Source organism: Eumetopias jubatus, unplaced genomic scaffold (genome assembly GCF_037043125.1).
Source record: "Eumetopias jubatus isolate StellerSeaLion01/CBP00866 unplaced genomic scaffold, mEumJub1_p1.0 scaffold_1, whole genome shotgun sequence".
Classification (NCBI taxonomy): domain Eukaryota; kingdom Metazoa; phylum Chordata; class Mammalia; order Carnivora; family Otariidae; genus Eumetopias; species Eumetopias jubatus.
Window position 1 is genome coordinate 55166016 of NW_028274807.1, and position 15731 is coordinate 55181746.

Here is a 15731-nt window from a genome sequence, read left to right on the forward strand (position 1 = left end):
CTCTGTCAGCTGGAATATTTAAATCCAGAAAGTTCAACAATATGTTAAGTCTGGGGTTTATTTTCCCTTAATAGCTCCATACCTGTTTTTGCATAGATAGCTCAATTTATTTTTATTTATTTTATCGGTTTTCTGACTGTTTCCCAGAACAGCCAGTGAGGTATCTGGATAATTAACTTACCAGGGCTCATACCACATCCATCATCCAGGAAGCACAACATGAACCCACCCTGCAGTTTTTCATTATCCACTGTAAGAGAAAGCAGTTATTACTAATAAATATTGGCCAATTTATTCATCAGAAAGTCATGCTGCTTACATAATTATCTGTCCTCCTCAAAGGCAGCCGTGGAGTGACAGAGTTAGGGCACAATAATGGCACCCAGAAAGGTGTCCTGGCTACAGTTTCTCAGGACACTGCAGGAGGAAGACAGTCATGCACCAAGAAGGCTTTAAATTAACATAAAACCTCTACACATTAATAAATTATGTATACAGTGGGGCATGCCCTGCTCCTGGAATCTGACTGGCCTTTAAACTTCAGGTATTTTCCACCCTGGGGGCAGGAATAAAGGGAGATGGTGATGTGACCCCAGGATCCCTCTCTCCCACTGATCCACCTTTATGCCCTTCCACCAAAGCACTAATTCTAAAGCCAATCCAGGCCATTCTTATTAAATTCCTCAGGCTCTCCTCTAAGTAGTTAATTCCCATAAGAGCCATTTGTGTGTGCTTCCTAGTGGCAGCAAATATGTGCCTCTTGAAAATGCATTTGATTTTTGAAAATGGCTAAGTTATTTGGAATCAATTTTGGTGATTAAGAGATATCATTAAGATAACAGAAAATAATCTCTTGTTTAAAAAAAATGGAAAGGTGTAACTAAAACTAATGAGACTAATTTTAATGCTTAGTTTGTGATCTGGCTCTGAGAGGAATTGCAACATTCGGATCTATGACTTCTACCACCTCTCCCTCTCTCTCTCTCTTTTTTTTTTTTTTTTTGATAATAGCTTGAGAAATAGCTTACACACACACAAACTGCCTATGTGTAAAGTGTACAATGGGATGAACTGTGGCATATGTACATACCCATGAAATCATCATCACAATCAAGGCAGTGAACATACCCATCACCTCAGACATTTCCTCAGGTCACTCCACAGTCTTTCCCTTCTGCCCCTTCCATGCCCATCCCCTTACCCCAACATCAGGCAGCCACAGATTTGCTAACTCTGTACCTATAATTCAGTTGTAGCTCATTTATTAAGTCAACTGTGTTCAACGGTCACCCCTAATCTACATTTTAAAAGTTAAGTAATGTTCAAGATAATCTATAAATACATATCTAAAATACGTACCTAAGCTTTCCGGGTTCATAATTTTATGGTCACATGCCCACTTCTAATCCCCTACCACCCCCACTAATTCCCTCCCTGTCTATAAGCACTTTGGATCTTCCCTACCATTTCATTTTCCCAGTTCTTCTCTCTGCCTGGTCATCCGGAGCGCTTACCTCAACTCCTGTATCAAAATATTCCTCCCCCATTGTAGGTCTTTGCTCTGTGCAACCCCCGCCTCTGGCAGAGGATGACATCTCCGCTATTCAACAAGGGGAAACCAACACTTGTGGAGTTCTTTGCACAGTGTGGTAGTTCTCAACTGTGGCTGAACATTTTAACTGCACAGAGATACCCAAACTAACTGGTCTTGGGTGAGGCTCAGGAATAAACATCCCCTCCAATTATCCTACTGTGTATCAGCACTGGGAACCACCTGATCCAAGCCTCAGGTGGCTCTGCATAGATGCAACAATTGATTTTGCAGCTCTTGGAATAAAGTTCTCATGCAAGGAGCTTGCAGAAAGAAGGGCATTTCTTTGGTGAATAAGTGGGAAAGACTCAAAATTCTCAAGAGACGTATACAGTGCTTACTTTTTCTATAAACTCTAGTGAGGGACTACAGACGATCATAGCCTCGAAATGTAATATTCCCCTACTGTCTACCCTGAAGTTTGGCCTTGTTTATTTCAATTCCTTAAAACTAAGGATTCCAGATAAATTTCTATTACCTGTTAAATATGCACGTCCAAAACAAACCCCAGCACCTTCTCCCTCATCACGCTTACTTCTGATGTTTCCTGTTCAATAAATGGCCATCACTCTGCCATTAGGCTTCAGCTGCCCAAGTCAAAACCTCAGGATTGCCATATGCCTTCTCAATTCCGCCTCCTTAATGCCTCTCAAGTTTGACCACTTTCGCTACCACCATGACACTGCCTTAGCTCAGGAAACCATCATCTCTCTTGTCGATTACAGCAACAGCGGCCTCACTCCTTGCTCCCACTAAGAGCAGAGTGACGACCAATGTGCATTTCACAATAATTTTATGTGTCAACTTGGTTAAGCTCTGGTACCCAGCTGTTCAGTCAAACATTAGTCTAGACGTTGCTCTGAAAACATTTGTGGATATAATTAACATTTACAATCCTTTGACTTTAAGTAAAGCAAAAAAATTCCATAGTGTGTATGAGCCTCATCCAATCAGTTGAAGGCCTTCAAGGCAAAGACTGAGGTTCCCCAAAGAAGCAATTTTCTGCATCAAGACTGCAACTCAAAAGTTGCTCTTGAGTTTCCAGGCTGCTGGCCTACCCTAAAGATTTAGAACTTGAGACTGCAACAACAACTCTTAGTTGGATTTCCAACTAAGCTGGATAAGTAAGTAGGGCCAGCTGCCCTACAGATTTCAACTGCATCAGCCCCCACAATCATGTGAGCCAATTCCTTAAAATCCCTCCCTCTCACTCTCCCCAAACATTCTATCAATATCTATAGATGTAGACAGATACAGATACATATCGATATAGAAATACACATACATAGCTAGAGTGGAGGGAGGGAGGCAGATCATATCTGTCCATCTATCTGTCTGTCTACCTCTCTGTCCATTTAGCTATCTCCTACTGATTCTGTTTCTCTGAAGAACCCTGATGAATACACTCTCCAAGCTCACCTCTTGTCACTCCCTCCCCACACCCAAACTGCAACCTTCCATTTCCATGCAAATATTCCCTTTAACTAATCTTGAGCATCTCGAACATTTTTGCAACTCCATCGGTGTTCTACGTTCTCTCCATATTCAAGCCCCTGCCTATACGGCCCCTTTTCGCTCTCCACCCCTGATTCACCAGGCAGAAGCCTATTTCCCCTTTAGGTCTTTAGATCCAGTAAGGTTCCTTCTTGGACACCTTCCTCATTCCTACACATCATCGGGTGCCCACAATGTACATTTTCTTTGCAGTTTGTGCTTCCCACCTGTCCGTGTATCTCTTTCCCTTTCAAACTAGTGGCTCTTGCTTTTTAAAACACAGTTGCCTCAGAGGTATGGTGAAAGCTAAGGGCCCTCCTCCCATGAAAGTGAAGATATACACTGTATTTTCTACAGAACCCTGCACTAGGATGCCAATTTCTTAAGAGCAGGCACTGTATGTACTTAACACTTAACCCAGTCTCTGCCACTTGGTAAGCACTTAAAAAAAAAAAAAAAGCATTGAATGCAAATCCATGTTTACTAGAACCAATACATATGAACAGATAAAACAAAAATGGCCAAACATGTTTAGTTTGAATTTTATAGTCCTCCCTCAAGTTACCTGGAGAAAACTTAAGATTGGAAAGTAATTCAGGGGCCTCAGTAAATAATTTGAAAACTATTTATTTTTATTTATCCCCATATCAATTCTATCTATTGCTGCATAAGCCTGACCCTGGCTTATTATTTTTTTAAGAAAAATCAGTTTGCTAAGTTGATAGCCATATTGTGATTTGCTGCAATAAAACAATTTATAACATGAATAGGTACTTTTTTTATGAATAGGTAATTTAAAATCAAAAATCTTAAGTTCAGTTTTTCACAAAACACATAACCTAAATAAAGAAAGAAGTGCCATTTTGAAGTCAAATGGCAAAGACTGTGTGTGTGTGTGTGTGTGTGTGTGTGTGTGTGTGTGTGTGTGTGTGTGTATGCCAACTGCTAGAAAAAGTTGGGGAAATGAGTACTACCATGCCCTGCTGGTGTCCTGCCATAAACCCAAAAGAACATAACAAGTGAATTCCAATGACATTTGTTGTACTTTGTGATTTTGGATAATTCTTCTTAACCCGTTGACCCTTCATCAATAATATGTGTACTCTGGGGGCACCTGGTTGGCTCAGTCAGTTAAGTGTCTGCCTTCAGCTTAGGTCATGTTCCCAGGTCCTGGGATCGAGCCCAAGTCAGGCTCCCTGCTCACTGGGGAGTCTGCTTCTCCCTCTCCCTCTGCCCCTTCCTTCCCCCCGACACCATGCTCGCTCTCTCATGCTCTCTCTCTCTCACACATAAATAAAATCTTTGAAAATATATATATATACATGCTCTGAATGAAATGCAACTTAAATCATTTCCCCTTCTCCATTTCTAGGACCACTGCCCTAGTTCAAATTCTCACTAAATCTTCCATAGGTCATTTCCATAGCCCCACACCCCTGCTATCCCTTCACTCACACTTCTACAGACCATCCTACATGCTATGGCTGGAGAAGCTTTCTTTGAAAAGGGCACATTTCTAATTTGCCAAATGATATTCTCAAAATTCTTCAATGGTCACTGTCTATAGAAAAAAATCTTAGCATGGCATTGAAGGTGTTCATCTACTTGGCTCTAACAATTAGCTTTAGTCAACCTAGCCTACTCATTGTTCTCTGACTGCTTTTTCTCCAAATATCTACACAGCTCGCTCCCTCACCTCACTCAGGTCTTTGATGGTACATCACCTGGTTAGAGAAACTCTCCCTGCTCACCTCATGAAAAATAGTATACCCTGCCAATCACTCTCTGTTCTCTTTTCCCATTTTCTTTTTCCTCTTAGCACTTTTCATTGCTTGGTGTATCATTTGTTCACTTCCTTATTGTCTTTCTCTCCCCCGTGAGAATGCACATTCCTGAGAACACATATTTAGTCACACATGTTGCCCCATGCTCTATCCCTAGCACCTGGAGTAACTATTTTGTTCATTCATGACAGACACTCAATAAACTGTTATTGAATAAATGAATCTCTGAAATTATCTACCTCCATCCTCTTTCTCACAATAATTCCTCAGACAGGGATATTCTTTTTTTTTTTTTTTTACACTAGACAAAAACCACATCTATATTTTAGGCCCTAGCTCTTTAATATGAGGTATTCTTTCTCTGTGTTCCTACCATATTTTGAGTCTCTCCTGAGCAAGAAACACTTATTCTATTTTACACTATCTGATGGGATACGTAAGGGAAGACCCATTCTTCTCCACTACTGGTATTTCCTTCCATGTGGAATGGAGTGCCATTAATATTAGTAAAGGGGCCCTTCTCTGTCCCTTGACTCACTTATCACTCATCTGACTGGTAATCTAGGGAAGAATCACCTAGGGAGGCTCAGTTCAGAGCTCTCCTGTTCCCCCTTGGGAGTGAGCTGCCTGCAGAGTGCATGAGCTCTGCTCCGCTCGCCCCAGGCAGACCAGTGTTGAGGGGAAGCCTGACTCCACAGGTTGGGCAAGTATCTGATTCCAGGGTATAATCAGCAAATCCACTGGATTTCTCACACTAAGCTCCATTTTTGGACAAATGAATCTAGCATTTTTGAATGAATAATAAAGACTGACCCTCTTGACCTTCTCAAACTTTTCAGAACCTGAAGAGTAGAAAGGGAAGAACATTCATTTATTATGTTTTCTCAGATGTCTCGAGATGTCCATGTCTCTCTGCCTTATGAACCAGAAGCACCCACCTAACACAGGATCTTTTTTCTTTTTCTTTTTTTTTCTTTTTAGAGTATGCTTCACGCCCAATATGGGGCTTGACCTCACAACTCTGAGATCAAGACCTGAGATCAAGAGTCAGATGCTCTACCAACTGAGCCATCCAGGCACCCCACAGGATCTTAAACACTTAAAAAATTGAATTGAACTAAGCTGCTTTGTAATTATAGATACAGATTTACATCGTGGACCATATCCTCTTGCTTGTGTTCAACAGCCAATGTTTTCAGGACAGCTGACAGAATCGGAGTTGGGGATCGGTTTTAACACTGCAGACATTTATCCAGGTAGTCATTAAATACAAGACTGGATCGCAGAACCTAAATTCATTTGCATCATATTCTAATGAAATGAACTAATAAGTACAATAAATATTTGGTGACTAAAGATGAAGTCAGTGAAGAAAACATATCTTGTTTGAATTTTAGAACTCTCAAACATTCATACTTCACATTCACTTACACGCTTTAAAACTGTGATAAGTTGAGAATGATGTATACTTAATTATGAATAACCATTAAGTTAATGTGCTTTTTAAAATAAAACTGTTTTCTTGTGGCAGGCAAATTGATGGTTCCACATCACTCTGATGCTTTCACAAAACCCTGGAAGATCTAATTTTGTAAATGGGTCCCCTAACAAGTGAACAATTCCACTTTCAGAGTATACTTTTCTCAACCTGGCTCCCCATAGGGTCACTGTACTCACAAAGCACTTAAATTACATTAAAAATCTATAAAAAGTGCTTCGATTTCATGAAATAAAATAAAAGCAAAATAACTATAGGCTTTTCCATTAGAAGGAAAAAAAAAAAGGAAGAAAACAAATATGCTCACCTGAAAACACATCAAGTCTTGCAGCCCCTGCATCTCTGGAAACAATATAAAAATATCACTGCTTCAATATGAAATTATGTTTTAAAAAATTACATTAATCTGAATTGCTTATGTGAGGTATAACCTATTGTCAGATAGCTAACAATAGAGAAATCCACTTAAATTGCTTCAAAACAATTACTAAAATGTTTTGCTCTACATTTATGTACTAAGACCTATGATCACTCATCATTTAAGAGTGTTACAAAACCCTGAAACTTGGAAATTTAAAAGAAGAGATGGAATTTAGTGGTACTTACACAAAAAGCTCACCAAAAATGGATATGAATATTAAAAAAAAGTTAGTTGGCTAATAATCCATAAATTGCAGAAAGAGTTTCATGATATATTTTAGTCCCCCAAAAAATGAAAAGAAAAAGCAAATTACTAATTGATATGTACTGTATGATCACATGTTTTTAAAGATGATATACAAGTCTATATATGTAAGGAAAGAAATCAAAACAGTGCTTTTCTCCAGACCAGAGGTTGGCAAATTATGGACCAAAAGCCAAATGTGGCCCACCAACTGTTCTTGTAAATAGTTTTATTGGAATACAATCATGCCCATTCATTCGCATATTGCCTATGGCTGCCTTCACACCACAATCGCAAAGTTGAGTAGTTTCAACAGAGAACACATGGCCTGCAAAGGGGAAAATATTTACTATCTGGTCTTTTACAGAGAAGCATGCTGATACCACCTCCCCTGTGCCATGTGATGAGACTACTGATGACTTTCTTTTTCTTATTATTTTCTCAGTTTTCTACAACTCACAGATATTGTGTATTTTTTTAATTTTTAAGTAGAAATTTTAGAAAAAAAAAAAAAAGAGCCAAAAGACCCTGGTTTCAATGTGAGGGATGAAGACAATGAGGATGGCAGTCTTAGCTGATGCAGAAGTGGATGTGTTGAGTAAGGGAAGCTCAGAATAACAACAACCACTGGGACTCTAATCGCGAAATTTGAGTCTCTCCCAAAACTTCCTCCAATTCCAACCCAAAACTACACCAGATGAGTCTGAGTAGGTACACAAACTTGTTCTACAAGCCTTCAAAGTTGGCCCCTTAGCTCCTTCCTCCAGCCAACTGCTCTTTTAAGCCCTTCCTTTATGGAAATTCTGGAGGCACTACTGCCATTTCTTGGAGCATTTTCTGTGTGTCAAATAAGCACTGAATGAAGTATTTTTAAGCCTTTTCTCCTAATCCTTACCACAATCCTAGGACATATAAGTATCATTGTCTCCATTATATAATTATACATTATACAAAATACCATGCACACAATAGGTGCTCAGTAATGCCACTGCCCCGAAATGGAAGTTTTCAAAGGAAGAGTTCCTTCGTAGAGAAATGCCATGGGATAAGATATAGAAAAATCATTCACCTCTACAGCATATTAAGACATCTTATAATAAGCTTTGTGCTTTAGCCCCGGTACTTTCTCTCTGATCAGCTGGCATATCAGGTAGAGGCCCTGAACCATCTCTTCCTATACTGCCACATTTTTTTCCTGCTGTCTACAACATTCTTTTAATATCCTCCAGCTTTAATTCTGACAACCACAGGAAACCATCAAACTCTTAAATGATATAAAATAATTTCTTAGAATAACACAGGGACTTTATAAAGACCTTCTTCATGAGAACAACTAAGCATCTTGAGTAAGTCTATTAAACAGCTTCATGTGATGTCTACTAGCATCTGAGCAGCCTTGGCAAACTGCAATGTCTGCTGCAGACAGAGGAACTGAGGAGTTCAGGCTGGCTGTGGGGGCCACCGCTGGGAACAGCAGAGCTGAAGGCACAGACTAGTCCCAACAGAGCACCTGCTATGTGCCTGAGCCCACTGAGCAACCTCAAGGCTGCTACTTCTAATCTTTAAAAAAAGGGGGGGGAGGGAGTGAGGGCAGGGGACCCAGATTTCTTGTGTGGCACCTCCTGTTCCTTAAACTTTATAAACAATCCCTTCTTTGCGTCCTTTTCTTTATAACTCCCATGTAAACTCTCGCCCTGTGTCCAAAAAACAGGAAACAGGCTAGACTTGGTCAGAGGCCTGCCAGTTTACAGATGCTGCTCTGAGAACTGTTTTATTGATCACATTTCTCTCACTCCCCTGGGTCTGAAGTCAAATTTTCCTTGCCAATCTCCTTCTACTACACAGAGGTGGTTTACAGACAAGCCTTACCTTGCATTGTCCAGCAATTCGGCCAGCGCTCCAAAAAGGAAACTGTGCGTGGTGCTGATAAAGAAAGAGGGAAAACCGAAAGTTAAACCAACTCTGTAATCAATGTAAAAGCTTCAAGATAACTTGCAGACAAACGTACTCCAGTTCAGGACAGATAATCAATTAAGGACTTATTCTAGAAACAATTTTCTCAGCACGGTCAAGATTCTGAAGTAGATGCGGTCTGTTACAAAGCCAAGGCTAAGAACACGATTGCCAAAATAGCCTGTCTGTTCCTAATAAAACAAAGACTTCAAGGACTTTACTGTACTTATAGCATTGATGTTTTAAAATTGCTTTATAAGCATTTATGCAAGGTTTTTTGGAGAACTTGCCATTAAAATTGCCTTATTTAAGGTCAAATTATTTCTGAAAGATCTTGATCGAAATCCTGGTATACCAAAAGGCCCTAAGACTCCATCTGTGGGCACAGGCACCGGCAGGGGACCCCTGTTTGCCCCATTAATCTCTATTTTGCTGTAGGCCCTTTTCTCCCCTGAATTACCTGTGGTCACTCCTCCCTGTACCCCTTCATGCTAGGACCTGCATGACAGAACACACTGGACAGCCCTCACTACTAATGCTCTGAAGGCTGAATATTCACCTGTGGGTGAAATCAGGCTGCCTTCAGGGGCCCACACTTGCTTTTCATTTCTTGATGTGGATATTTCAATCAGCAGCTTTATCACAGCATTAAGGGAAGATCTGGTCTGCAATTTTCTTTTTATATTTAGTAAACAGGTAGCAGAAGCAAGAGAGACCCATTTATCAAAATATATCGAGATATATTTTGATATATCGAAAATATGTCGAGAAGAAAGATCCTCTGCACTGGCTCAGAGATTCCAAAAACCCCAGGCCACAAGACAATACATTATCTGAAAGTTCGTTTTATTTTAAGATTTATTTGAGAGAGAAAGAGAGAGCGCTAACAAGCAGCGGGAGGGGAAGAGGGAGAGAGAGAATCCTCAAGCAGACTGAGCAGGATCCAGCTGGATCTCCGATCCAGCTCGGGGCTGGATCCCAGGACCCTGAGATCACAGCCCGAGCCAAAATCAAGAGTTGGAAGCTTAACCAACTGCACCACCCAGGTGCCCCTCCATTTTGGGGGAATTTTAACCTTTAAACACATGCTGATGTGGGGTCTCTGGACTCAAGTCAGCTTTCCAGTTTATAATTTAAAAAATAACTAAATACAATTGCTGCGAAAAGATGGGGGGACTTCACTCAAAAGAAATCTAGTGTATAAAAATCTAAAACAGAGCAGAAGTGAAGGTTATATGCTTTATGAAAGCGTCACTTGAAACCACAAGACTTTCTAGTGAACTTAAAACACATGATTCAATATACAAAAATTCAACATAAACAATACTTCAGGAAAGTAACTGTAGTCATTCTGACCAAGAAGTGCCATAGAAGTGTCTATATTATTTCACTCAAGATTTTAACACACTGCCCGCCATGTGCCAATGTGGACAGAGAAGGTCTTGTCTGTCTGAGTCCCCCTTGGGACTCAAGCCAGTGGAGGGATATAGAAAAACATACAAGTAAACAAACAAAGATGATATAGCAGATCATGGTTAGATGCGAGGAAGGAAGGGTGATGAGGAAGAGTAATGGTAAGGAGAGGACACGGTGATCAGGGAGAGCCTCTCTTCATAGAAGACATTTAAATTGAGCCCTGAAGGCTGAGAACTCAGCTCCTGGCAGAGCTGGAATGGAAACTCTGCAGCGAGAGAAGCAGCTGCAAAGACAATGACGCAGAAAGGAGCCAAGGAGGCCAGTATGCTCTGGCTATGTACGATAAAACAGGGAGATGATGCTGAGATGCGGGGTGGCCGGTCATGCACTGCCCTCTACTCCATGCTCAGGAGCTCATACTCAGCCTACATGTAACTGGAAACCACGGTCATGTTTTAAGAAGAGCGACATATCTGGCTTGCTTTTTAAAAATCTCACTCGGGGGGGGGGGGGGGGCGGAGCCTGGGTGGCTCAGTCGGTGAAGCGTCTGCCTTCAGCTCAGGTCATGATTTTGGGGTTCTGGGATTGAGCCCCGCATCGTTGGGCTCCCTGCTCAGCACTTCTCCCTCTGTCTCTGCCCCTCCCACTCCCCAAATCGTGCTCTCTAATAAGTAAAATCTTTTTTAAGAAATAAAATAAAAATCTCACTCTGGAAGCTCTCAGGAAAATGGACCATCGGGGAGCAAGAATGGGAAGCAGAGAACCCAGTTTAGAGGCTACGTGGAGCATCTAAACGGCAGTTTAGTGTGGACCGAAGTTAATGGCAGGGGCAATGCAGAGGAATGGATGCATCAGAGACATAGTTAGAGGCAGGGCGAAAAAGATCTGATGTTGAATTGGATGTGGGAGTGAAACAAGAGAGAAAAAAAAATCACTCCTGCCTTGACTGAGGGAATTTGCAAACAAAAATCTATCTGGAGGGCGCCTGGGTGGCTCAGTCGTTAAGCGTCTGCCTTCGGCTCGGGTCATAGTCCCGGGGTCCTGGGATCGAGCCCCGCATTGGGCTCCCTGCTCCGCGGGAAGCCTGCTTCTCCCTCTCCCACTCCCCCTGCTTGTGTTCCCTCTCTCACTGTGTCGCTGTCAAATAAATAAATTAAAAAAAAAAAAAATCTATCTGGAGAAGCTGAGAAGATACCAATTGGTATCTGATTTTGTAGTTGTTGCTTCACACTGCTGTCACTTTTGTTACTAAGTTATCAGGCCACCAACTGATAACGCGATGCAGGCAAGGCGGAACCTAGTAGGACAAGAAGCGCCTGGGGAACAGCAGCTGCGGTAACAACACAACACTGAGGCTGAGGAAGTTTCCCGAGATAAAATCCACAGTCCTTCCAGCATTCCACCCGTAATTTTTCTTAAACTCTACTCGAAATTGCTCTTTTGTCATTTGTCTTCCGCCTCAGTTAACCTTTTAAATATCTGTTCCAACCTTGCCAGCTTGAAATTATTCTCTAAAGATTAAAAAAAAAAAAAAAGCCCTAAACACCTGCCGAATATTGCCCATTTGACTTTGTCTTCTGTAAAAATTACGTGTTTGTCCCAAGCAGCAAGGCTGGCCTTGCCTGGCATTCTTTACACTTTCGTTTCTGTGGTTTCAAACCTGGGTGCATCCCTCGTATCAGTGGGTACCTTTCCTAACTCCGAATTACTCAAAGACTCCAAAAACACCCACACAGCCATATGAGTTAGGCAGCACTCACTGCTCTGTGCTGTGTTGGGAATGACAGATGGGACAGGAAGCCTCTGTCATCCGCCTCTGCAAGCTGAAGATCTGAAATTAATACCTGATGAGTCCGCAAAACGCACCTGGGCCTGACAGAGAAGCAGAATGCTCTAGCAAGAACCAAAATGTGAGGATTCTTTGCTGGGACGGGTTACATTTTTGCAAGGACTCAGGCCACAGAGGCTGGAATCAATAAATACAAATTACTCTCTGGAGGACAAGCTTAATCTTTAAAATGTCAGTGTGCTGGGCAGAGAAATCACAAGAGATAGGCAAGGTTGGTAGAATTAGGGTTCTGCTAACCTCCAATTAAATAGTTTGTTAAATGTGGAGCCTTCTTACCCTGGTGTTATTTTTAAAACAACAAAAAGGTTTATAATCTAGCCCAGAATAGGGGCGTCTGGGTGGTTCAGTTGGTTAGGTGTTGGACTCTTGATTTCCACTCAGGTCATGAGCTCAGGGTCCTGAGACTGAGCCCCATGTCAGGCTCAGTAGCATGGAGCCTCCTTGAAATTCTCTCTCCCTCTGACCACCCCACCCGAAAGCCAGCACACTGGCACAAGAGCTTGCTCTCCCTAAAAATAATCATAATCTGGCCCAGAATAGAATCTTCACTACTTTTTCATTATTTTTTAATACAAAAACTTTAAATAAAATTTCCATAAATCAATGATACCAAGTTCATTTTTTTTTTTTTTTTCAAATTGGGTACTTCACTAGGAGACGAACCAAACTCTTCTCCACTAGTGGGGGCCCTCCCTCGTTCACGCTTCACCGGACACTTACGAGTTGGCGTGGATGAAATCCAGATGCAGCTGGGCCCGCCGCAGACTAGCATACTTGTCGCCCATGTCCTCGAAGGCGACCCGCCGCAGCCCTAAGACACACGGACCACTGCTTACCTCCCCGGCAGCGGCCCAAGCCCTTGTCCCCGCCCACGTGCTCGTCCCACCCACGTCCGCTTCCCTACCCACGCCCTCGTCCCCGCCCATGCCCCAGGGGACGCGGCTCTGCAAACACCCACTCCCCCTGCCGGCTGGAGGGTGAAATTCACCCTCCACTGTCCGCCTCGGTATCTGGCCAAGGTAAGTCTTTATTCTTCGTCTTGAATCCACTCTATGAGAATGAGGCGTCCGAGCTAGACTCCTCTTTCCACACTGAGATTTATTTAACCTTCCTGCACAGTTGTTCTATCATTCCCCAGATGGGAAATGGAGCCCAAGCCTAGGATCAGAATTTGATCAGAAATGATTGCACACACACACACACACACAAAGAAATGTGAAGAAGCTGGTCTGGAGGTTGGGGGGGTATAGGGAAGGAAAATGGGTAGTTTTCCTTCACTTGCATAGTTTGTTCCACAGCACCAGAGGTAAAGACATTTGTGTTCTAACCCAGCACTTACCTTCCTGTGTTTCCTGGGTTGAGACTGTTTTCTCCCATCAAAGAAAAGAAAGAAGGAAAGATCAGCCAGAGAGAAAAAGGAAGGACAAAAGGCAGTCAGAACAGAATTTGGACTTTGCTGTGATGTGGAGGCTCGTGTTCGTGAGAAACTTTTTCACCTGTCAGCTGATAGTCAACGATTTTATGTGCTGGCCCAGCTCAAAGAACAGACATTCTGTACTGTTCCAAAAGATAGAACTGGACAGGTAAAGGTTCAGGGGAAGGAGGGGGTGGGGGTGAATGTAAGGAAGGACTGTGAGCACCAGCTGTCCAAATGCTGTTACTCACAAAGCACTGAGTTCCAAGTCACCAAAACCCCAGCTGAAACACGACTCGTCAAAAATGCTTTCTGGATAGGTCCTGGTGGTGATGAGAAATTAGGTAACCTAATTGACCTCTAAAAAATCTTCAGACTCACTCAATCTAGGGCTATATGACTTGCAAACTAAAGTAGTTCAATAGCACTCAGCAGAGATTTTGTCATAGTTTTAAAATCAGAAATGAGGGGCGCCTGGGTGGCTCAGATGGTTAAGCATTTGCCTTCAGCTCAGATCATGACCCCAGGGTCCCGGGATGAGTCTCACATTGAGCTCCCTGCTCAGTGGGAAACATGCTTCTCCCTCTCCCACTCCCCCTGCTTCTGTTCCCTCTCTTGCTGTCTCTCTCTGTGTGTCAAATAAATAAAAAAAATCTTAATAAAAAAAATCAGAAATGAGTGTCTATTGAATAAAGAACTTGAACTAGATGTGTTGTGATTTCCGGGCATCATACAAGCAATGAGGTCTCAGAAAAGAAAAGAAAAAAAAATTGTCAGTTTTGGGATAGTCATTTTACTTCTTAAAAAAGTAGTTTATCAGCTACTACATTTATAGGAATCAGGAGAGGAAGAGAGAATTTGAATGAAAACCCAAAGGAACATGATGCTCTACTTTAATTTGAAAACTGGAAGTAAACATAAACATTTCAAGTAATTTTCCTGATTGCATTTTTGTTTTAACAGTGGCTGACGTGGTGGTGTTTTGATAGGAAAATTCTCTTTACTAAGCAACTTGAGCTATCTTTCCAATTTCTCCTTCTGTAGAACTTCAGAAGTATGATATTTATTTTCATTTTATGGACAAGAAAAGCTTGACAAGCCTCTTCTGGATTTATTTTACCCCAACTTCCAGCTGCTATCTTAAAGCAATTTACTGTTGGGAGGGCACTGGGGCCACTTGCCTGTAATTAGTAAAGGCTGTAATATCTAATTTCTACCAGAGGGAAGGGTGTGATATCATAGAAGCAGGTCTTCTAATAATATGAGCAGAGTAAGTGGCCAGCCCCAAAGCACTAGATGCCTCTGATTGGCCTGGATAACAGGCACTCAGGGGGATCTGTTAGATATGCTAAAACAGAAACCTGAGAGTCATTGCACACAACCCCCAACAGCCGTTTCCCTTCACCATTTCAACTCCACTTAGCCACTCTCCAGTCATACAGGTAAATCTTGTTCCTCTTCAAGATACACTTTTGGGACACGTTTTCTTAGCCACCTCCCTCAACCCTTCCTCAAGATTCATTTTAACCTTATTTTATGATACAAAATATTGGAGAAATAGCAGGAAGGGGAAATTTAAAAATGAGAACATCAGGGGCGCCTGGGTGGCTCAGTTGGTTGGGCATCTGCCTTCAGCTCAGGTCATGATCCTGGAGTCCTGGCATCAAGTCCTGCCATCAAGTCCTGCATCGGCTCCTGGCTCAGTGGGGAGTGTGCTTCTCCTTCTGACCATCTCCCCTCTCATGCTATTTCTCACTCTCTCTCTCTCTCTTAAATAAATAAATTAAATATTTTTTAAAAAATGAGAACATCATCTGCTCATCTTTTGGTTGATCCTGATTTTAAGGAGAGTCAATTGGGATAAGAGACTCTTCAGCTCTTCCTAACTAGACATTTCAGCTTTGCAACATTCGTGTACTAGTCACAAACAATGGCTCAAATCTTTCAAACTATACTCTCCCCCTTTCATTTAAATAACTTTGTATGGGGGTGCCTGGATGGCTCAGTCGTTAAGCGTCTGCCTTCGGCTCAGGTTGTGATCCTGGGGTCCTGGGATCAAACCCCATAT

At 42.0% G+C, this 15731-nt stretch overlaps 1 protein-coding gene across 1 annotated transcript in view; it reads right to left on the reverse strand.

The window, feature by feature from the left end:
- The window catches only part of MORC1 (MORC family CW-type zinc finger 1), a 176459-nt gene extending 163419 nt beyond the window's left edge, over window positions 1-13040 (reverse strand). The window contains exons 1-4 of the mRNA XM_088022888.1: window positions 12970-13040; window positions 8901-8954; window positions 6675-6709; window positions 182-250 (exon numbers count right to left, since the gene is read on the reverse strand). Coding sequence (XP_087879014.1) covers window positions 182-250; window positions 6675-6709; window positions 8901-8954; window positions 12970-13034 — 223 coding nt within the window. The 5' untranslated portion in view covers window positions 13035-13040. The remainder of the gene's footprint in view (window positions 1-181; window positions 251-6674; window positions 6710-8900; window positions 8955-12969) is intronic.
- Between the last annotated feature and the right edge of the window lie 2691 nt (window positions 13041-15731).